Source organism: Marmota monax, unplaced genomic scaffold (genome assembly GCF_021218885.2).
Source record: "Marmota monax isolate L192 unplaced genomic scaffold, Marmota_monax_Labrador192_F-V1.1 WCK01_AAM20220418_F8-fsc00024, whole genome shotgun sequence".
In the NCBI taxonomy this organism is placed as follows: Eukaryota; Metazoa; Chordata; class Mammalia; order Rodentia; family Sciuridae; genus Marmota; species Marmota monax.
Window position 1 is genome coordinate 36,458,764 of NW_026695224.1, and position 22,524 is coordinate 36,481,287.

At 50.2% G+C, this 22,524-nt stretch overlaps 2 protein-coding genes across 5 annotated transcripts; one reads left to right on the forward strand and one right to left on the reverse strand.

The window, feature by feature from the left end:
- The first annotated feature begins 77 nt into the window (after nucleotides 1-77).
- Nucleotides 78-16,391, forward strand: Gas8 (growth arrest specific 8). 3 transcript variants are annotated; one of them, XM_046434681.1, is made up of 11 exons: nucleotides 78-160; nucleotides 1,944-2,030; nucleotides 4,422-4,712; nucleotides 5,103-5,309; nucleotides 7,577-7,631; nucleotides 8,277-8,482; nucleotides 9,233-9,400; nucleotides 9,721-9,807; nucleotides 12,564-12,773; nucleotides 14,897-14,962; nucleotides 16,121-16,391. In XM_046434681.1, the coding sequence occupies exons 1-11, from the start codon at nucleotides 158-160 to the stop codon at nucleotides 16,268-16,270; spliced, it is 1,530 nt and encodes a 509-aa protein (XP_046290637.1). In that variant the 5' UTR covers nucleotides 78-157; the 3' UTR covers nucleotides 16,271-16,391. The 3 variants fall into 3 exon arrangements, with proteins under 3 accessions (XP_046290637.1, XP_046290640.1, XP_046290638.1); XM_046434684.1 differs by having other exon boundaries at nucleotides 4,515-4,712; XM_046434682.2 differs by having other exon boundaries at nucleotides 140-160; nucleotides 4,281-4,712.
- A 269-nt stretch (nucleotides 16,392-16,660) lies between these two features.
- On the reverse strand, nucleotides 16,661-19,918 carry LOC124086459 (5-hydroxyisourate hydrolase). Of its 2 annotated transcripts, XM_058575837.1 has the most exons (4): nucleotides 19,382-19,918; nucleotides 18,878-19,017; nucleotides 17,426-17,690; nucleotides 16,661-16,923 (listed from the first exon to the last, which is right to left on the reverse strand). In XM_058575837.1, the coding sequence occupies exons 2-4, from the start codon at nucleotides 19,006-19,008 to the stop codon at nucleotides 16,834-16,836; spliced, it is 486 nt and encodes a 161-aa protein (XP_058431820.1). In that variant the 5' UTR covers nucleotides 19,009-19,017; nucleotides 19,382-19,918; the 3' UTR covers nucleotides 16,661-16,833. The 2 variants fall into 2 exon arrangements, with proteins under 2 accessions (XP_058431820.1, XP_046290641.1); XM_046434685.2 differs by lacking the exon at nucleotides 19,382-19,918 and having other exon boundaries at nucleotides 17,426-17,561; nucleotides 18,878-19,125.
- Nucleotides 19,919-22,524: the final 2,606 nt, after the last annotated feature.

Here is a 22,524-nt window from a genome sequence, read left to right on the forward strand (position 1 = left end):
GTTGCTAGGGACGCACTCCCGCCGGGCTGCCGGCATAGTCTCGCGAGAGTCTCCGAGATTTCGTGCGGGATCTCGCACGGTTGCCGGGAGACGGCGCAGCCTCGGCGGGGCAGGAGCGCTGGGCGGCGGGTCGCGGTGGCTCTGGTCAGCCGGCGCCATGGTGAGGCTGGCGGGGTCCTGGGCCTCGGTTGGGAGGGCGGGCGGGCCTGCGCTCAGAGACCCCGGGACGGGCTGTTCCTGGGATCGAGGACTGGATGCCCTCGTGGGGTTCCGGGGAAAGCCCGGGGTGCGGGGGTCTGCGCCCTCGGAGCTGAGAGGCTTGGGTTCTTCGGGATGCCGTGCTCCCTGGTGGGCTTAGAACTGCCGAGACCTCGGGCGCGGTGCGCGGTGCGTCCAGAAGACCGAACCTGGGTGTCTCCGATCCTCGGATCCCGTGGTTTCACTTCCTAGGAGTTCTGGGGCACGCAGAGGCCCCATGGAGGAGAGCCGGGGACAGGGGTACCTTAGGACCGTCCCCCACCTGGAGGCTCCTCTCCTCCAGCACGCCCTGATAGAAGGCCGGTGCCCAGGAGTGCCAGGGCATCAGCTCGGGGTTCAGAATCTGTTCCCTTGGAGAGCCTGGTCGGAGCCAGGCCCCTAGTAGGAGAAGCCATGCGGGACCTCGCTGCTTCATCAGGGCTCTCTCCCTTCTTATCTCATGGAACCAGACCCGCTCCTTTGTAATTTAGGAGTCGTCAGTAACCGAGTTTTTGGCAGCAGCGTGGGTATCAGCTGGTTGGGAGGATGCCTCACCGTGGGAGAGCTCCAGGAGCCCCACTAAGCCCCTTCAGCTGACTGTGAACATCCCAAATGCTAACTGGTGCTGAATCTGCCTCCAAGGCTTATGACCTTCCAGGGCGGTGCCATTCCTAGAGTAGAGAGGAGTACCTTAGGAGTTAAGGTTTCTGCGTGCATCATTTGAAAACCAACTGGGAAGGGGGACCAAAGTACTTATCATGAGGTTGTGGGAATATTGGTGATTTTTTTTTTAAGAGACAAGGTCTTGCTATGTTGAGTGTTCTGCCTGCCTTGCCTCCCAAGTTGCTGGGACAACAGGCACCTGCACCACTTCATCTGGCTCTTTTTTCCAATTGTTTTCTAAGATTTTTATGTAAAACTGATTATCATAACGTGAAAGCACAAACAGGAGAGACTTGGCAGAGGATAGGGCTTGGAAAATTGTATCTGTTTGAACGCATGCATGAAATGAATGGGGGTAGAAGCTACCTCTCTCAGCCTTGTAAAAGCTGTTAAAATGAAACATGACCCCATGACCAGTCCTTCTGCTGACCCCATTTACAGATCATCCATAGTGGAAACCTTTTGATCAATAGTTCTTGGTCAGTGTTCCTTGAAGGAGTTTTATATTTTGAAGAAAAAAATCCTTATATTTTCAGGATTAGTTATTTGTATGGAGTCATTTTCTCCCTACATTTATTTAACAGTTTTTTTAAGGGGTGGTTACCAAGCATTTAGGCAACATGGTAACCTTTGGCAGAGTGGTATTGTGGGCTTCCTTTCTGACTCTTAAGTAAATTTTCCATTCTCATCAGTGAAATCTGCCATATACCATGGAGTGAATGGATTTGGAACAGATTCCTCCATTCCTTTTATAAAGAGAAAATGAATTTTTCTGGAAAGGGAGATGTCTCCTTTGTGCTTATCCAAATGTGTTGACAGGGTTGTGTGTGGTTAATGGTGGGAAAACCCAGTGCAGAGTGATGTGTTCCAGTTGAGTGCTCTTGTGGCGGGGGAGAGGGGGGTTAGAATGAGCCTTAGGGGTAGAAGTTCCAAACAGATATTCACTTTCTCCTAAAATGCCCCATGGGAGCAAATCAGAGCCAGCCAAAAAGGGAAAGCCATTAGAGTGTCCTTTACTTACCCAATTGTCTCTTCAACCAAAGGCGCCCAAGAAGAAAGGGAGGAAAGGCAAAGCCAAAGGCACTCCGATTGTCGATGGGCTGGCTCCGGAGGACATGACCAAGGAGCAGGTGAGCAGGCCTGGGCTGTCCAGTCCTGGCTGGGGTGGATACCGCTCCAGGTACCTTGGTGTGCATTTCATCACTACCCGATTCAGTCATCTCCCCTCAATCTGGAGCTTCCATTTCTGTCCATGATTCCCATCAACTCTGCAGTTGCAGGTGCATTATATATTTTAAAACAGTGAAATATAGCCACATTAAGGAACTTTCTAATAGAGTGGTTGGAATTTGGAAGAAAATATTTTTCTGAAATAATAACTTTTAACTCTGTTATCTATCAATCTTGCCCTCTTATGCATCTGATGTTCATAGGGCTATTAGTATACACATGTATGCTATTCTCCTTTATTTACCATTAAGCATCATAGCAGAAAGAAAGTTTTTGAAAGGAACATGATTTACCTAAAATCACATTTTCTCAATCTTATTAATTATTCGTCTTTTTTTTTTTAGAGAGAGAGAGAGAATTTTTTAATGTTTATTTTTTAGTTTTCGGCGGACACAACATCTTTATTTTATTTGTATGTGGTGCTGAGGATTGAACCCAGCACCCCGCACATGCCAGGCGAGCACACTACCGCTTGAGCCACATCCCCAGCCCCTTATTCGTCGTTTTTGACAAACATTCTAATAAGGAGTAACAGTGTCAGGGCTTACTCTTTGATATTGTCTGTGCTTAGTTTGGAGAGGGAGTGAAGTCTTTATAGTTTCTTTGTAGTAATTATTATTTTTTCTTTTATTGGTACATTATAGTTGTATATAAGAGTTGAGTTCATTTTGAGTTAATCATACATGTAGTAATCATTTTAAGTTACTTGTTTATTTTGATGTAAAGGGCTAGTGAACTTAATTATGTGATGACAATTTCATTAAAAAGGCTCCTGACAACTATAGCATGAGGCAAGCATGGTGGACCTGTGGCCTCTTGTGTTGATGGATCATGGCCCTGTGAGCATATGACAGGGGACCTGTGTGATAGTATTAATAAACCTTACTTTCTTTTTTTTTTTTTAATATTTATTTTTTAGTTTTTTCGGTGGACACAACATCTTTGTTTGGATATGGTGCTGAGGATCGAACCTGGGCTGCGCGCTACCGCTTGAGCCACATCCCCAGCTCCTTACTTTCTTATGATAGTTTTAAGATTGAAAGATAAAGAGTCATGTGAGCTGAAGTGGTGATATGTGCTGTATTTTAAGTGCAAGGAAACCATTGGCAGTTTAAGCAGAGGTGTGGTGGGATCAAGTTGTGTTTTGGAAGGATCAGTGGGGTGATGGGTGGAGAGTGGATTGAATGTTGTATTGCCCCAATGTATAAGTTGTTTCTTGTAGAAGTGGAACTTTGATGTAGCACTGGTCCTAACTGGATGGTCTGCAGAGAGCGGGCTGGCCATGTATACTGAACACTTGAGCACAGAAGCCTGCAGGGTCAAGCAGGAGGGTAGAGACTGGGGTGATCTGGAGAATTGTGCCCTCCCCTGGCAGAGAACATCCGCAGTCACTTCACTGGGTGGTTTCCTTGAGGCATTAGACTTCCTTGCTCTTTGTTTTCTGATTTTTCAAGAGAAGCTTGAAATTGGATATTTACAAGAAATCTAAATATTGAGTGATGGCAAAATCTAGCACCATGTGAGCCCAACAGAGCAGATTGGTTTCGGCTGTTTGAGTGACACTGATGGTCTGTGGTGGAAGACATTTGTTTTTTGCTGAGGCAGTAGTCAGAATCTGTGATGCCATACTTCCTCGTGGGTCCCAAACTCCTTCCCAGTGTCTTCACCTCAGAGGCCCCTGGTTGGCTCTCTTGAAGTAAGAAATGTGCTTTCCCTGTGTTTTGGGACAGAAAAAAATGTACAATAAGTAGCCTGGGGTTGTGCTCAAAGATAACCAGTTCTCAAGAGAAATGAGGTCCCAAGAAAGCTGTAAGCCTGACCTGCTTTTCTCCTTAACCTATTTGCTGATTTGTGATTGGCTCTGGGCCAAAACCTGTTGAGTGTTAGAAATCTACTGGTTTTGTGTATTTCTGCTTAACACTGTATCTTTAACGGTGAAGTTTTTTTATTTTCTAGACATGTTTACATGCTGCGATATTATTTTCATATGTATTTTTTGCCATATGAGATTTCTTCTACTTGATTTACTCTAATTTTCCAATTATTTTTCTGTGTAAAATTGTCCTATCTCATTTTCTTTTTAATATTTTTGTAGTTCTAATAATGGCAAGGCTAATATCTTTGAGCAAAAAGCTTTTGTTTCTTTTCAGAAATTTCTTTAGTATAAATTCCCGGGAACTGCTGTAAAGATAGAATCATTCTGTGAAGACTGACCAGATTTGAGAGACTTTTGCCATATCCGGATGTACCCTGTCCTGATAGCCCCTAACATCATGGTCTACCTTTTACAGTTCGTGCTTATTATTTTGGTCAGCGGCCCCTCCCTCTTTCTTCCTTGCCCTTCTTCATCCACCTGCCTCTGCTGTGGGTGTGTGCCTGGTCAGGTGGAAGAGCATGTCAGCCGTATCCGTGAGGAGCTGGACCGCGAGCGGGAAGAGCGCAACTACTTCCAGCTGGAGCGCGATAAGATCCACACATTCTGGGAGATCACACGGAGGCAACTGGAGGAGAAGAAGGCTGAGCTTCGAAACAAAGACCGGGAGATGGAGGAAGCTGAGGAGAGGCACCAGGTGGAGATCAAGGTGAGTGAGGCTGGCCTGCCTGGGCCCATGGGACTCACCTGCAGCAAAAGAGCAGCTGAGCCAGGTGGTGGGGTGGGGACCTTTTCCCTGGGCTTTGGGATCTAACTTTTTTACACTGGAAACCTGAAGGTGTTTTTTCCTAAAAGAGCTTCACCTGAAGGGAAAGAAGCTTCATCCTCCAGTGGCAGGAGAGGCTCTGCAGAGCCTGTGTGTGAATCCCAGCCTCCCTAATGTGGAAGGAGCACAGGCTCTGGGGAAGGTCGACCTCCTTGCAGTTGGTGTTCCCTCTCAGCCCCCTGTGAGCTGGGCAGGATCTCACCCACTGGCTGTGGTGGTGTCCTGTTCTCTGCCTCAGAGCACGAGTGAGCAGATGGCATCCCCATCCCTTAGGTGTACAAGCAGAAGGTGAAGCACCTGCTGTATGAGCACCAGAACACCCTGACAGAGACGCAAGCTGAGGGCACTGTGGTCGTGAAGCTGGCTCAGAAGGAGCACCGCTCGCAAGAGGGCGCTCTGCGCAAGGACATGAGGACACTGAAGGTGGAGTTGAAGGAGCAGGAACTGGCCAATGAGGTGGTGGTGAAGAACCTGAGGCTGGTAGGTATGAGGAGTGAGCACCAGAGTGACAGACTATGGGATTAATGAGCCTAGGGCTTCCTGAACCCCTCATCTTTCAACAACTGGGAGTTTAGGTTTTTGTATAAAAACTCCCACATCTTTTCAGTTGTGGAAATACTTAAAAAAAAAAAAAAAAAGAATGCAGCCCAACAAACCATATTTCAGGGCTGAGTGCAGATTGCTGTCTTAAGCCCAGTCAACAGGGTGTCTTCTCCAAAGGAAAATCCAGCTCAGGATCTAACCCTAATACTGCTAATCTCTGCCACACAGGGAACAGTGCTGGATGCTTTAGAGAACCAACCCTTACATGCCTGTGATCCAGTGACTGGGGAGACTGAGGCAGGAGGGTCTCAAGTTCAAGGCCAATCTGGGCAACTTAGTGAGACCCTCAAAATAAAAGTAAACAAATAAATAAAAAGGACTGGAGATGTACATTAGTGTTAGAGCATTCCTGGTTGCAATCTCCAGTCTGCGAAAAAAAAAAAGAAAAGAAAAGAAAAGAAAAATCAACATGTAAGGTATCCTGGGCAGCAGCTCTTCAGTAACTGCTGGCCTTTGCCTCTTGGGGTTTCCAGGTAGAGACTGAAATTCATTTGCTGAGTGTCCATTAGGTGTCAGGCCCTGATCATGATCTCTGTCGGAATGCCTTCCCAAGTGGGGCTAAATGTTCAGGAAAGAGAGAGTCAACACATAGGAGAGAAGACAAAACAAATGTGCCAAGTGCATACAGCAAAGCTGTTAGGGGTGAGCATTACAGGAAGAGCAAAGTGGGGTGAGTGCAGGGAGCTAGAGTTGCAGGGAGGCTGCAGTTTTTATAAGAGTTCTAGCATTACCTCATTGAGAAGGTAACATTTGGGTAAAGGCTGGAAGGAGTTAGATGTCTGGGCTGGGGAATTCCATCCTAGAGAAGGGATGGGCCAGTGGAAGACCCAGAGACTAGAGGAGCACGGAGCAGAAAGGCTGGAGGGATGACCCGAGCTTGTTAGCCTGGAAAGCCCTGGGAGGATGGGGCTTTGGTACAGGTCAGTAGGGAGCCCTCTGAGAACTGGGGAGAGGAAGGGTGTGTCTGACTTTAGTTTTCAGAGGTGCTTCTGTATGCTGGGTAGAGAGGCCTTCTAACACATCTGCCTCATGCTGGGAGCAGCCCAGCTTCAACTGTAGGGTGTACCTCAGTGACACTGCAGACTGCAGCAAAGCACGGGGGTGCTGAGGGCCTCCAGAATTGCATGGTCTTTCCTGAGAACCACAGAGTGGCTGGTTTCAGATCAAGTCAGTGGTATGAGGCTGTGTGCTTAACCTGAAGTGTGGGTATGTGTTAGGTGTTCAGAATGCTCCTTCATGTAAAAATACTGCCTTAAAAATAATTTAAGTTTGTAATTAAAAATTGTACTATATAATAAATTGTTTTTAAAGAATATTTATTTATGGGCTGGGGATGTGGCTCAAGCGGTAGTGCGCTCGCCTGGCATGCGTGCGGCCCGGGTTCCATCCTCAGCACCATATACCAGCAAAGATGTTGTGTCCGCCGAAAACTAAAAAAAAAGTAAATATTAAAAATTCTCTCTCTCTCTCTCCTCTCTCTCTCTCTCTCTCTCTCTTTAAAAAAAAAAAAAAAAGATGCTTTAGAATATTTATTTATTTCAATACTAGTAATTGAATCCAGGGATGCTGTACCATTGAACTACATCCCAGACCTTTTTAAAGATTTTTTTCTTTCAAGACAGGGTCTCACTAAGTTGCTCAGGATAGCCTTGAACTTGTGATTGTCCTACCTCAACCTCCTGAGTCACTGGGATTATAGGTGTGTGCCTCTGTGCCTGGCATAATAATTGTTTATGAAAATAATTTTTGAATGTTGCTCTGAGCAACAGTGAGGTGGGTTTGCAGGAGCTATTTGAGGCTCCTGGAAAGAGCTGTAGCTCTGTGTAGAAGTGGCTGTTCTCCAGCCTATGGGAAGGCACCATGAGGAAACCAAGCTGTCCAGTACTCAGATCTGTTATATCTTCCAGGCTCAGAGGTGATCTTGCTCAGGGAGGAGACTTATGAAATGTGGAGGTGACCAAAACATGTTATTCTGGGCAGGTTCCATGAACTTAGAGGGGAGGGGAGCCCAGCAGCCAGTAGCATGAGCAGCATGGGGTTTACTGAGCTCAACTTTTCTTAGGGGGGAGGAACAGGGTTGGCCTGAAGGGTGCGCACGCCTGTCTGCTTCACTGTCTAGTAACTTGTTATTCTTCACCTGGCAGAAACATGCCGAGGAGATCACCAAGATGCGGAATGACTTTGAGAGGCAAGTTCGAGGTCAGTTCCTAAGATGCACATTGGTAAGATGGTGTCAGAGACCTACCTTCATCAGAAAGTAATTTGCCTCCAGAGCTTGTTAATTCAGAGCCTGATAAGCAGATTAAAATAGCCCCCCACACAGGGAGAGAATGGACCCACTCAGAGTCCCAGAACAACTATTTCTGTGTGAGTTTGGGAGGCTGTGAAGACCTCACACTTCCCCACTCCTGTCTCAAATCAGTAGTTAACAGCAGGCGTGAGTTGTTCAGTCTGTGGGCAGCATTTTTCAAATAGGCTTCTGGCCGAGAAGCCTCAGATTTCAGAAGTCCATGAAGTTGCCTGAGTAAGCCCTGCAGTCTGTAGCTAGGTGCTGAATGCCATTGGGGTCAGCTGACAGTGTTGGGAGCCCAGTGCAGGCACTGATGTGCCTGTCACCGGAAAAGGAGGGCCAACAGTGGCCCTTGCGCTGAGTGTGTCCCCTGGAGCCTCAGCAGGAAAAGCTCACCTAAGCCTTTCCTGTCCTTTGGCAGAGCTTGTTTGCACAACCGTTGTTGTGACCATCATGGCAGTTCTGGGCCCTGTTTTCAGGTTTCATCTATTCTTGTAGCCACATGGCACTTGTTTTTCCTTTGTTAAGCTGCTGTATGTGCTGCTTCCTTTCAGAAATCGAGGCCAAGTATGATAAAAAGATGAAGGTGCTAAGGGATGAGCTTGACCTGCGCAGAAAGACTGAGATCCACGAGGTGGAGGAGAGGAAGAACGGCCAGATCCACACGCTGATGCGGCGTCATGAGGAGGCCTTCGCTGACGTCAAGAACTACTACAACGACATCACGCTCAACAACCTGGCCCTCATCAGCGCCCTCAAGGTGCTCACCTGGGTTGGGCCCGTCGGCACCCTTTGCCGGTCCTTGCTGTGGGCTGCAGGCTCCAGCTCTCACAGTCCCCTGGACCCAACACCCCTTTCTGTAAATGCACTGGACAGAGCCCCTCTGCTACCCTCAATTGAAATATGTGAGTAATGTGACTTATCTCCACCCATAATTGAGAATAAGCAGGCCAGGTGTGGTGGCGCCTGCCTATGATCCTAGCTACTTGCGAGACTGAGGCAGGAAGATCACAAGTTTCAGGCCAGCCTGGACAATTTAGCAAGATCCTGTATCAAAATAAAAAATAAAAAGAGCTGGGGATGTAGCGCAGTGGTGGAGCACCCCTGGGTTCCATCGCTAGCACCACAAATAAACAAACAAAATTCCAGTTTCCCTAACTGCTGTGAAGCAGTAACAGGCTATCCTGACACATCAACACCCAGGCACCATGCCATGGCTGCAGTGTGGCCAGAGTGGGCCATTGTCATCGTCCCTCAGATGCTGGCAGTGGCAGGGTTTCCATGGTGAAGAGCAGCCCCGGTGGAGTCCTGAACAAAGTGCAGGCTCTCATTTTGCATGGAAGCTGCATTCCTAGAAAATTCAGAATAAGTTTTGACTTTGCAAAATACAGTTTGTCCACAAAGCAAGCCCAAGTCCCCAGCGTGTGTGAGGCTGGAAGGACATGTGTGGTCAGGAGAGCACCCAGTCTATGCTCCACAGGCTGAGCTCCTCCTGCACCTGAGCCCATAGGAGCAGATGGAGGACATGCGGAAGAAGGAAGAACACCTGGAGAGGGAAATGGCAGAGGTGTCTATGCAGAACAGGCGTCTGGCAGACCCTCTGCAAAAGGCACGGGAGGAGATGAACGAGATGCAGAGGAAGCTTGGGAAGTATGAGAGGGACAAGCAGATCCTGGTGGTGAGTTCCCTGCTGAGTTCCTCCCTCCTTGGCACATGCGTTCCTGGCCTCAGGAAAGTGGGCACATCTGGGGGCATCTCCTGAGGGCGGGAAGGGAAAGGGAGGCTGGACTCTTTACTTCCATTGAGGGTGCTAAGGGAGATGAGGCCCTAGTCTTCCACTGTCCTACCAGCCAGCCTAGGTGGGGCCCGGCTGTTGGAAGTTTTCCACCAATTGTTCCTGGAGATTATCTCTGGCCTTGCTGTCTTCCAGAAGCTTGTGGTACATGGATACTTGTGCATCTGAATGCTGTCTGTCCCCACTCCCTGTGCTCTCTCTAGAGCACAACAGCACGCTTGAAGGCTACTGAGAAACAGCTGAGAGACCTGCAGTGGGAGCACGAGGTGCTGGAGCAGCGGTTCATCAAGGTTGGTGAGGCTCGAGGCCCTGGCTGTCTCTGGGGCTGGGAGCTGCACATTCTCTCGCCTGCTTCTCAGTCCACTCAGCTTTTATGAGTCAAAAGACTGTGGTGCTGTTGGTGTGTGTCACTTGTCTGCAACTCTGGAGGCGGCTGAAACAGGTTCAGGTTACCCTGGGCAGCTTAGTGAGACTGTGTAAGAATAAAAATAAGAAGGGCTGGGGGTGTAGCTCAATCATCTCCAGCACCACAGAATACAAAAAGAAAAACAAAAAGCCATCCTGGCATTGTACAAGGCCTGGGGCCTCAAGGGGAGTGCCTGCCGGTCCCTTCAGAAGCTGACTTTGCAGTACATAGAGGAGGACTGGCTCAGGCAGCAGCTGTTTCCCGCTGCATGAGTGTGTTTCTGAGCATTAGCCTGTTACACGCTCGTTGTTCAGAAATACTGGGATCCTGAGGGTAAGTGAACCAGCTGCTCAGTGCTGTCCCCATAAGAGCTGATGGTTTTGTGAGCCACCTTCCAGGCTTCTTCCTGCATCCGTTAGCATAGATGTGGCACCATGGTTTACAAAGTGGGAGCATGTCAACAGCAACCTGCATTTTAATCTCACGGTTTGTCCAGGCTGCACACACATAGCAGCCTTGTTCTTTGTGACAGCTGCATCTGCTAGTTTATAGTTCCTCTTGAGGAGCTGTTCTTTGTTTTCAGTCCTTTGTTCTTACTACATTGTTGTTGCAATTACCCTTTCCATTTCATTCTGCGCTGTGTGATCAGTCCTTGCAGTGGAGTGCTGGGTCAGAGGGGTCTGTGCTAGAACGCTGATGAGTCACTAAGAGGGCTGCTCTGGGTGATGCTCCTGACAGCACTGCCTGAGGGCCACTTCCTGCTCCTTCCTGCCTACTCTAGAGCTGATGAACTTCCTCCTTTGCTGATAGGATTGGGCAGACACTTCTCATGGATAGTGCAGGTCTGATGTCTCTTGCAATGTTACTTCCTGCCTCTGTGGTTTGAAGGTCTGGCCAAGGATCACCCTGCATCACAGGACCCTTATGCTGTGTCTATGGCTCACGTGGCTGAGCATTTCATCATGAGCCATAGTCACTAGAGAGTTCACAGATGCAGACCAATAATGAATTGGCCCCATCTCCCCGTAGCAGGCCTCTCAGGAGCCTCGCATCTGTGGCAGGTCTGTTCACCTTCAGAGGTGCTGAGGGTTTCACAGGGTGTAGATCACTGGGCTCTGCCACTGGCAGCCAATGACCTGCACAGACAGTCCCTTGACCCCTAGGCTTATCTGAGTCCTGCTGTTCCCTTCTTCCTTCCTGTGAATTTGGTGGCCAGCATTAATGGGAGGTACAGAGCAGAAATATGTTTGGATTGCATCCTGTTCTCTGCCGCATCTTGCACATGAATATAGCTCATGATGTGTGCCAGTCAGTGTCTCAGAGAACCAGGAATTCAGATTTGTTGGCAAAATCTAGAGACTAATGATCCACAGGTTTGCTGACAGGGAATTGAATATAGGCAGATCCGTGGGACTCGGCACAGTCGTTGGGGAGGATACAGTACTCTCTGCTTGGAAGGCTGTAGGGTATGCTGCTATGTGGAAAGTTGCAATGATGTAGCATGATCCTCCTTCTTTACTAACAGTGATGAGAACATTCTGGAAGGAGTCATACCAAATGATCACAGTAGTGGCCGCTGGGAATTGGGGTTAAACAAGTGTTTACCGGGGCTGGGGTTGTGGCTTAGCAGTAGAACGCTCACCTAGCATGTGCGAGGCCCTGGGTTCGATCCTCAGCACCACATAATAATAAATAAATAAAATGAAGGTCCATTAATAACTAAAAAATACCAAAAAAAAAAAAAAAAGTGCTGGCTCAGTGGCTCAGTGGTTAAGTAACCTTAGGTTCAATTCCTGGTACCAAAAAAAAAAAAAAAAAGAAGAAAAAGTAGGGGAGAAGAGACATTTTTACTTATTGGTTGACAGACTGCTGCTGCAAGGCTTGCTTTAGACCTGCCTTGTAGGACATATTGATGGCAAGGAATCAATATGTCAATCTGTAGGAAACTCCAAGGGCTCTCCCGCAAATATTGCCTGCTTGCAGATGGACAGGCTGTCACATGGGGGCAATCAGGGGTACATCTCCTCTGAGCCCACAGCCCTAACTCAGGCAAAGCTGGGCCTGACCCACCCATGGAGCAGGTTTCAGGGTGGGGCTATTCCTGCTCTTAGCACACCCCACTACTGCTGCTGCTTCTGCCTCCTCCTCCTTCCTCTCCTCCCTTCCCCCTCCTTCCCCTTTTTGACTCCTTTTTTTTTTTTTTTTTTTTTTTTGCAGTCCTAGGGATTGAACGCAGGGTGCTCTACCACTGAGGCACATCCCTAACACTTTTTATATTTTGAGACAGAGTCCTGTTAAGCTGCTGAGGCTGGCCTCAAATTTGTGAACCTCCTGCCTCAGCCTCTGGTTACAGGTGTGCACCACTGTGCCCAGCCCCATTGCTTCTTGAGGGGGTTCATGCTGCTATTTCTCTCTTGCATTCCTCTGTGTAGATAGTTGCATACCTTTAACTCTGCACAGAAGATGGGGTTTTAGGCAGTGGATGGCACATAGACCATGTATTCTAGGTGTGGTCACCAGTGTAAGTGACCTTTTGTAGTAACAGTGTGCTCCACAAAGGGGCAGGGTAGGAGGTGGCTTCTCCCCAGTGAGATGTCCCAGTGGGGGACTTTGTCGCTCACCCCAGTCTCCTTCTTGCAGGTACAGCAAGAGCGGGATGAGCTCTACCGGAAGTTCACTGCAGCCATCCAGGAGGTGCAGCAGAAGATAGGCTTCAAGAACCTGGTGCTGGAACGCAAGCTGCAGACACTGAATACTGCCATGGAGAAGAGGGAGGTGCAGTTCAATGAGGTGCTGGCGGCCTCCAACCTGGACCCTGCAGCATTGACACTCGTGTCCCGCAAACTTGAGGTAGGCCTCCGGGGGCAGGGCTGGTGGCTGCCCCAACTCTTACCTACAGTGGGCAGCCTAGTCTCCTGTGGTGGGACCCTTTGGTCCTGCGCTGTGCCTCCTGAACCAGGGGGCGACCTCAATTACCCACGGGGGGCGGGTTTCCTGCAGGCGTCTGTGCCTCAGGCCTGCATGGGCCTGCAGTTTGCTTTGAGGGGTTTTGCTTGTGTTGCTGTTGGGTCTTGCTTGACCCTCCTTAACCTCATAGCACCTCATAACTTCTGAGCCTTGCCATTCTAGTTCTCCTGTGGCTCATCATGATGCACCAAGTAGAACTGAGGATATTCTAGAAACAGAAAAGCTGCTCTGGGAATCTGCAGGACTGAGTCCCTCAGTCACTTGACAGTGGACTCAGAGACAGGCCTGGGGTCAGCCTGGGGACAGCCTGGGAGTGGAAAAGCCATGCTCAGCACCCATGCGCCTGTACTACAGGCAGCTCTTCTACGATGGCTCATCACAGTTTAAAACTCTAGGCCCAAAGAATTAGCTTTGTGTCTAGGTACCTCATCTCTATTTATGACACTCCGTCCTGATTTGCTTCACTGCCCGTCCCCCTCCACATCCTGACCTGAGGCTGCATGCAGTACTAGGTCTCACACTGAGCACCCCAAGCTGCCTAGGGAGCAGGAAACCCAGAAAACCCAGGGTTTGTTGGAAACCCAGGACTAACGGCAACTGCAGGCTGTCAGCTGTACCCTGGAGTGTAGGGCTGGTCAGGAACCACAACTCTGTTCTGGGCACAGAGGCCTGATCACAGAGAGCCCCCTCTGCCTCACATGGGGAATGCATGGCCAGAGATAGCAGATAATGTCAGTGCAAGACAAGGAACTGAGATCCAAGAGCTACTAAAGACCAGCTCCACAGGACTTATCCCTGATTTCGGAGGGGCTGGGAGGGTCCAAGGTGACAGGCTATGTTTCTGGACAGGGAGACCGAGTGTTTACAGGAGAGCAGCAGGGCCCTGGTTGTACCTGTGGGACCAGGTTACTGGGATAGGCCGGATCTTGGGCCTGGGGTGGTGTAGCAACACAGGAGGGGAGGGGCCATGTTGGGACTGGCGATAACCTGTCTCTGGGTTTGGAGGCTCACCTGCAACATGGGTAGGTGTGAGAAGTGAAGTCCTGCTGTTTGGTCACGGAAGAGGGACAGTTCCACCTCTGTGGACTGGTAAGCCTGAGATGGCAATGATAAGAATCAGTCCTGGGGCTGGGGATGTGGCTCAAGTGGTAGCGCGCTCGCCTGGCATGCGTGTGGCCCGGGTTCGATCCTCAGCACCACATACAAACAAAGATGTTGTGTCTGCCGATAACTGAAAAATCAATATTAAAAAAAAAACTATTTAAAAAAAAAAAAAAAGAATCAGTCCTGTCCACCACAATCAGGTGAATACTAACTAACTGTGGGTTACAGTTGGTACTAAATGTGGGTTAGCTCTTGTTTTCCCTGATTATTCTTATCCCAATTTATAGGCAAGTAGCCTTGCAGTGAAGTGACAGCAGTGCCCATAGGATCTCTCTCAAGAGAGGCGAGAGAGGGTTTGGGGAGCTTCTCTGGAGGCAGGCTAGGTCCAGCTCTTAGTCTGGCACCTTACAGCACTCCTCAGGTGGGAGCATCCCAAGGGGCTTGGGCCCTGCAGATCTGGGCCCATTACTTTTGGTTCAACACTTAAGGTTTTGAAAGTTACACAGGCTACTCTTTCTGTTTAAAAATTGGATAATAATGCCACGTGATTCAAGAAGTTTAAAAGTGTAAGTTTTTTTGTTTAGTGCCAGGCTGTTGCAAAGTAAGATCTTTGCTGTCCCTGGTAACCCATGTTTATTACTTACCATCAAGACAGTTTCTCCATGGGGTGTGGATGGCACTGGGACATACTCCGGTTCTCCCCTTCCTCCCATTCTGTTTTCTCTCAACCCTTGGGGACCTTCTTCTGCCGACATACCCTTGTCTAGATGCATACATATATTGAGCCAGGACTTTATTCCCTGAGCTTCTTGGGACCCCCAAGGGAGCTCCCAGACCATCATCCACCTCCTTCACCTTGGCCAAAAGACCTGTCCCAAATTCACCTCTGCCTCTGTCCTCAGGATGTTCTGGAGTCAAAGAATAGTACCATCAAGGACCTGCAGTATGAGTTGGCCCGAGTCTGTAAGGTATGCACCTGCCTCCCTGCCTCCTCCCTTGGCTATGACCTGGCATCTGGCTTCAGCCTGTAGACAGTGTGACTGCTGACCATCTCTGAGGACCCATCCATTTCCCATTCACATGTCATTTGATGAGGCTGGTGGACCATCCCCATGTGAGGGGCAGACACAGCACGAGGTCATCTGTACCTGCCTAGGACTGAGCTGACTGCTCTGTCTGCAGAGGAATTCATCAAGAGCAGCTGCCCCACCAGTGCAACTCAGTTACACCCTTAACTCTGAGGGATGGATATCACTTCTTGGTTCTGTTGTTTGGGGACATGTCCAGATGTTTCTGTCATCCTGTTTCTTTAAGACCCCTGGGTGCAGGCACTGTCCCCCACAGTTCCCAGGTTCCATGGCACCCACATGATCCTGGCTTCCTGACCCTTCCAGCCCCTTGCCTGCTTTTTATGCACATGCTGGTATTTGTGCAGAGCTAGGGCCATTTGCTGTGAACCTCAAGGGTCTACACCCCAGTTCTCTCTAGAGCCTGTCTTTGCCCACACTGGAGTCATTTTTGAGCCATACTGAGGACAGCTACCCTTTTGAGCATTTGCGGAGTCAGGCCAGGCCTGAAGCATTTCACACACATCAATTCATTGAGCTTTTACAACCACCCAGTGAAATATGAACCCTTCTAAAAATGTGCATTTTCTACAGTTGGAAGCAGGGACCTCTGGCATGGTAGCTGTGTTAGGCCCACCAGCACTGTCTCCCAGGCCTTGTCTCTTGGGACAGATCAGGGGTGACCAGGACTCTTCTCCAGGCAGGCCCTGCCCCTGGTGAAGATGCAGGGTGCTGTGCCCATGGGAGCAGGGAATAGAGGCCATTGACAAGGGTAGGAGGGAACAGTGGCCCTCGCTGAGACATGCTTGCTGAGGAGCCGGGGGGCACACTCAGGCCACAGTTGTCCTGAGTGCCTCCCTTTGCCTCAGCACACCTTCGTGTGGTAAGCCCCAGTCAACACATGCAGCTGTGTTAGCACGGGGCTGGCCTAAAGTGACCACTGACCGATGCTTGCTCTGTCCCTCCTCACAACATGCTGGCCCTGCCCTCTATGGAGTAGGGCTCAGCTCTGGGTGGGCCAACTCCTTGTTCCTCCCTGACACTGCCTTGTTCCCACAGGCTCATAATGACCTCCTGCGCACATACGAGGCAAAGCTGCTGGCCTTTGGAATCCCTCTGGACGATGTGGGCTTCAAGCCTCTGGAGACAGCGGTGATTGGGCAGACGCTGGGTCAGGGCCCTGCAGGACTTGTGGGTACCCCAACCTAGCTACATGCTTGGGGCTGCAGCCCACAGAACTGATTAGGGACACTCCCTAGGTGACTCCCTCTTTCCAGGCAGTAAGTTTTTAAATTTTAGATTATCATCAATGAATGAAAATTTTTCCACATTTCCTTTGTGTTCTCTTGCTGGGCTCTGTAGGGGAGAACCACCTGCAGGAGAATCTCCTTCCCTGGGGCACGTCCAGCTTGTGCCACACCACACCTGAGTCCTCCAACTTCAGCAGCACTTTCTCTGACAGCCCCCTTGTTCACCTGGGGGCCAAGGTGGCAGAGATCTAGCCACCCATAAATTGCTCCTGTCCCAAAGATGGGAGCAGTTCTGCAGATGCAGCGCTGTCATGAGAGACCTGAGTGAGTCATAGCTGCCCACTGGAAGTAGCTCTGCAGATGTAGCACTGATTTTATTGACCCAAGTCACAGCTGCCCACTGAGAAACTCCAGAGGGGGGCCAGAACCTCCCCAAGGAAGTGGGTGACCACTGAGTGTGGCTGGGCAGGCAGCCTAGCCAGAGCAAGGATAGGTAAATAGCTCCTCCAGCCAGGCTGGGCTCTAGCTCCCTCTGTAGGTGGTGTAGGACCACGGGCTCAGCAGCAGAGGCACATGGAACTTCTGGGTCTCCTTTGTGATGGTGAAGACAACCTGAGAGAAGCAGAGAAAGCACCAGAAGACAGTGAGGGACCACAACCCGGGAGCCACCTGACCCCATGACTCCCTGGGAAAGCAGCCCGAATGGTGGGGCAGGGTCAGCTGGAGCCCAGTGGTGGACTGCAACCTCCCTGAGGGCTGAGGATGGGCAGAAATCCTCCTCTGGGCATGCTGGATGTGGCAAAGGCCAGATGATCGGAGAGAGGGGGGAGCAGTCAGAGAAGGCCAGGAGTTGGAGTGGGGCAGATGAAAACCTGTCTATGAAGAGGAGATGAGTCACCCCCAGCCTGCCTCCCCCAAGCCTGACTGGGACAGCTCACGGATGGGCATGTCAACACGGAGTCTCATGACGCCCCAGGTCAAAGCAGGCAAGCTCAGGTGCCTGCCACCTCCCTGAGAGAGGTGGGACCAGTCTGTCCTTGAGGCCTGGCCGAAGACCTGGCCTGCAGGTCAGTGAGTCAGGGTCTCCACCCTCTCCATCCCCCATGGCACTCACCTCTATGTATGGATAGAAGCTCTCCTGCCCCCTCTCCTTCCAGTAGCCCTGGGTTTCGAAGGACAGCTTATAGGTGCCAGGCTTCATCTGGCCTGGCCTCAGGAGCCCAGGGCAGCGGCCGTCCAGGTCTGTGTAGCTGGGGAGAGGATGGGCTGCTGAGATCAGATGCAGAGCCAGCTTCCCTCGGCCTTCCTGGGTCTGACCCCCACGGGTCAGACGTGGCTGAGCAGGTAGTGGGGCAATTGTAGGGACACTGCTACACTGCCTATTTAGAAAATCAACACAGAAGCAAAAAGGGAAAAATTCTTCCATAGTCTACCACTTTGTATTTGACATATTTTTCTAGATTTTTTTCTATGTTTATGTTTGTTTACAAGTTTTGTTTGTTTTGTTTTTTTAAAAAATGCACCATAGATTATGATTCATGAGGTTTTCTGTGTTTTTAATATAATTTACTGATCATGGCTTTCTGGGTCAATAACAATACATCTATGTGGTGGCCTGTTTCCAGCTGGATGGAAGGTCCATGTTGAGTGGGCTGATCCCTCATGGAGTGTTTTGAAGGCCTGCAGTTTTGCCTTATCACCTCTAATGCCCCCACATTCTTCATACCAGCTGGACCTAAAGAGTGTCCCACAGCATTTGGGAAGGGAACTGCATGTATGGCGTGCATGGTTCCCTCTAACCCTGCAGTGGCTCCTGGCCAGGGCAGCACTGTGCTCACTCAGTGGGCCTGGGTGCCTCACGCCCAGCTTCTGTGAAGAGCTTAGCAGGGAAGCAATAACCACACCCTAGACCCTGAACCTTTGGGTCTACCTTCCCTGGCTCCCCATCCTGCCACAAGACATGCCTGCCTTCCTCAAGATGGAGGGTCATGGGGATGAACCTGCTCACAGGGCCAGCTCCAGGGCCACAACTCTGCCAAACTGGGTTTGCAGCACCTGGGACTGGAAGCCCCCATGCCCCCACCCAGCAGAGTGTGTGTGTAGTCCAGGCTGAGGATCACAGGCCTAGCTTGGAAGCCTTTTACCTCATCCTGCCTCTGTCTTCCCATCTGTAAAAGGGTATTATGGTTCCTGTCCAGAGGAGGTATGGAGAATAAAAAGAGCAGAAAGTAAGTGGTATGCTACCTCAGGCCATGGACTTGGTGGAGAGACATACTGCTCCCACCCCAGCAGGCCTCAGCAAACTTGAGTCCCAGGACACTCACACCTGCTAGGATGGCCCTGTTCCCACATGAGGAACTGAGGCTCAGAGTCAGTAGGGAGGGTCCAGGCTGGGAACCTGTGTGCCTCCAAGGCTGAGGGGCTGGTGGGTGCCAGTGGGCAGCAGTCAGCTCTGTCTTCCAGCCCCTAGTGTCTGCACTCCTTGGCTGGGTGGGACTCAGCAAGGGCTGGTGCTGGGGGAGCAGGAGCTCTGGATTTCCACCCAGCCCCAGGGCCTGTCTCATACCTTTTCTTCAGTTCTGTCCACTGCTGGCTGAGGTCCTCAAGCCGAGACAAGTGGAGGCGCAGGCCGCGGGCTGGGAGCCCTGACGCAGTATCGAGCACGTGTGTGGTCAGGGGGCTGTTCTCAGGCTCCATGCCAGTGCCCTGGATCACAGGAGGGGCAGGGTGAGCTCCTGAAGGCCTGTGCACTCGGTCCCCAGCCCTGCATCTGCACTTCTGAGACTTCTGTTCTGAGGGTGAACAGCCCCACTGCCCTGAGGGCAGGCTGAGTGCAAGGGTCACTGGAATTGCTGAATTGCAGGACGATTTGCCAGGTTGCAAACAAACTAACCCATGTCCTTGTGGATCCCCACTGTCTCCTTCCCCCAGCCAGAGTTCCAGCTCACAGATGGCCTTGTTCTCTCGGAACCCAGCTTCACTTTTGCGTCTGTGGTTCGCAGGTCCCTTGGAGTTTAGCCCCCCAGGCAGATGAGGGAACAAATCCTGAGGGTGCAGGCCTGCCCCTTACCTCAGGCGAGTCCAGGTGTCCAGCTGGAGGGCAGCAGCTGCGAAGCTGGACTGTGGGATGCCCGTGTGGCCCTAGTGGGAGGTTGCCCCAACAGGCCCCTCGGGTTAGCCCAGCCTGTGTGGCCACCCCGGGCCGAGCCGCTCCTCGTCCTGCCGGCGTCTCCCTAGCTGGCGCGGTCCACCCGCCCGGTCCCCAGGAACTGCCCAGCCGCCTTCAGGGGCTCAGGGCTTCCTGGGGGGCGGTGGAACGCCTCCGGGGCAGGGACTCGCGGGGCTGGGGCTGCGGACGCGGGGCGGGGCGGTGGGTGCTGGAGCCGGGTGGAGTGGGGCGGTGTGCGCTGATCCCGTGTCCCCCGGACGTCCAGACTCAGGCACAGTTGTGATGGAATCCCTCTGCCAGCCCCGTGAGGTTTCTGACAGGCCACCTGACCTTGCCTCAGTTTCCTCATCGGTAAAACGGGAGCAGTAGGACTCGGGAGGTGATGGAGAGGGTGCCATCGGACAAGGAGAAGCTCCTTGGCACCCCTGCTCCCTCACCTTCCGGTGCAAAGGACCGCTGTGTGTGCAGCCAGGAGTGCTGTGGGGCTGTATTTCCTAGTGTCACGATTATATAACATACGCATCGTGAACATAGCATCCACCATGTAAAAAGAAAGGGCACTCTGTTTTTAAAATCTGTATGTTCTATATTAAAACCACCTTGCCGCCTGCTGGTTGTCTTGCTCTGGCAGAGGGCAACTTTTCTTTCTCTTTGCCAAGTTGCGATTCTAATTATGCAACCGTGATCGCGGTTGTTTGTAGGTGAGGAATCCAGGCCCTTCAGGGTGAGGCCAGAAACCTCTCCGCAGTGGCTGGGGGTGTTGGGTGGAAATCCTCTGGAGGTGATGAGGAAGGTTTATTCAAAGTCTAAACGCACCCTCTCCCCTCTCGCGCCACCTTTAGCTCATGCCTGTTGTGGCAAGTGCTGGTGGGTTCCAGAGACAGAAGTAACCCTCCTGCCCCACGGGGACCAATTGCATAAGAAGCCTCTCAGGCACCAGCATGCTCTGCAGCGTTTGGGAGGAATTAGGCCGGTTTGTAAAGCAGGCACCATCTCCTGGAAGCAGGTAGTGACAAGTCTGTAAAGTGGGAGGGAAGGCTGTAAGTTACGACCTCCCTGTTTGCAAAGATCCGCTCACCTGGCCCTCAAGCACCTCATAATGTGTCATTATCCCCGCTGTCCAGAAGGAAGAACAGGCACAGAGAGGCCATTATTAGAATATCGCCTCACGTTGGCACTTGTCAATGGTGGATGCCTCTTGAGACCAGTGTTTGTGGCCAGGAGACTTGTTTTCTCTCCTTAGTCTTTTGTGCTCTTGGGAATTAAAAAATATTGGCTTGTTTCACTTTTTCTAAAGTCTCAAATGTTATATGTTAAAAACAAGTAGACCTTTTTTTTCTGGGGGGTGCTCTTTAACTGAAACTGTACCCCGGAGTGTACCTTGCTGGAGGGTCTGCAGAATCAATAGGCAGCCAGCACAGGGCTTGGCCAACACTCCTTGGAGTTCAGCATCTGGAAGTCCATCACACTGCTCACCTGGAGTCCAGCTCACCCCTGGCAGTCCTCAGGCCTGGAAGAAGAGGAGGGCACTTCAAGGAAAGGATCATATTCCAGTTTGGGTTTTTGAAAACCCAGCTTCTACCTCAAGGCCTGTCCAAAGGGAGGGGGCCTGACCCTTGTCCTTGGAAAAACCCACAGAGCACTCCTAGGTACACAGCCACCCTGCTGAGTTGTTTGTCTATAAATAACTGGAGAGATCTGCCATGCCAGGTGTCCCTGACACCCCCTAGCAACCACCAATTAGCATGAGACAGGAAAAATACCTGGGATGCCAGATGACCCCTCCAGTAGTCTTGGTGGTTGATAACATGTTAGGAAACCATATAGTTTAGCATGTACACCCAACACAGATTAAACCAATCAGTTCAAATGAATCCCTCTCAACCAATCACCCCTACCCAACTTGTTCCTGCCAGTGAATGTGCTAATCAATGTTAAGAGCTGTTGTTTGATTTTCCCGCAGTGTGAAATGATTTGCTGTGTGATGTTGTGACACATAGGGTATCTCCAAAAACCTATAAAATCTCGCTGAACAAAGGACCAGGACTCACTCCTCAGGACTGCTGTGTCAGAAACGGTTGTGAGTCCAGGCTCGAGCTTGCAATAAAGACTCTTGTGTGATTGCATTGGATTTGGCTCCTGGAGGTCTATTGGGGTCCCACGAATCTGGCATTTCAGCTAAGGAAACTCAGGGTCCCTTTGCCCTGGACAATGGGCAAGGGCTCCATGCTGTTTCTGTCACCATGGTAACCGCCTGCCGCCCCTCTGGAGGAGCAGGCTTCCTGGTCCCATCTTCCGCATTTTCATGGGCTTCCCATTGGTTCTTCCACTGTCACTCAGGACTTCTGCTCCCGCCTTCCAGCCACTAACCTGTACTTCCTGTTTCAGACCTGCTACTGGGAGCTACCCAGAGCCTGCATTTTTAAAAATGCCCACCTGTAAATGCTAACGAAAGATATCTTTTTCAGGCAAAATCTATTCCAAAGGTTTCTACGTTGCAGCCCTAACTTTAAGTTATTTTTGAGTTAAATAACCTGACTTTTCTCTATGGTTGTGTTACTAAATAATGTTCTATTGATGAGAGATATCAAACATGCTTCTTTATATTTTGCTTTTAATTTTGGAGGTTATGGGGATGCATTTACATTCCACAGGAACAAAAGCTGGCAATGTTCCTGGGATGACCAAAAAATCCTTATTCTCATTCCTGACTATATAATTACAAAAAATAAATAAATGTATACACAAAGATCTTATTTCATCTACATTACATGATGTCACATATAAGAATGCACTTCTAGTTAAAATTAAATTGAAATGGATCCAAATATCTAAGAACCACTTGGTTACATGAAGTTAATACAATGATAAGTTATGCCCTTATTCTTAGTATGTATTTTCCTAGATAACCTATAGTTATTCATCTAACATGTCTGATTGTTTAATTAATGTATATTTATCTAATTGTTTTTCTTCGATAGAAAACCCATAATTTGTACATTTTATACATGCATTTGTCTGATGCTCTGCCTTTTATTTACAGA

Bases quoted from the DNA above. Each gene is read 5' to 3' on its own strand.
- Gas8 (XM_046434681.1), top strand. The intron at 4,713-5,102 runs GTGAGTGAGGCT...CCCATCCCTTAG, and splicing joins GGCACCAGGTGGAGATCAAG to GTGTACAAGCAGAAGGTGAA. The intron at 9,808-12,563 runs GTTGGTGAGGCT...TCCTTCTTGCAG, and splicing joins TGGAGCAGCGGTTCATCAAG to GTACAGCAAGAGCGGGATGA.
- LOC124086459 (XM_058575837.1), bottom strand. From the start codon at position 19,008: ATGGAGCCTGAGAACAGCCCCCTGACCACACACGTGCTCGATACTGCG. The intron at 17,691-18,877 runs GTATGAGACAGG...TTTTCTAAATAG, and splicing joins TGGACAGAACTGAAGAAAAG to GCAGTGTAGCAGTGTCCCTA. The intron at 16,924-17,425 runs GTGAGTGCCATG...TGCTTCTCTCAG, and splicing joins GCTTCTATCCATACATAGAG to GTTGTCTTCACCATCACAAA.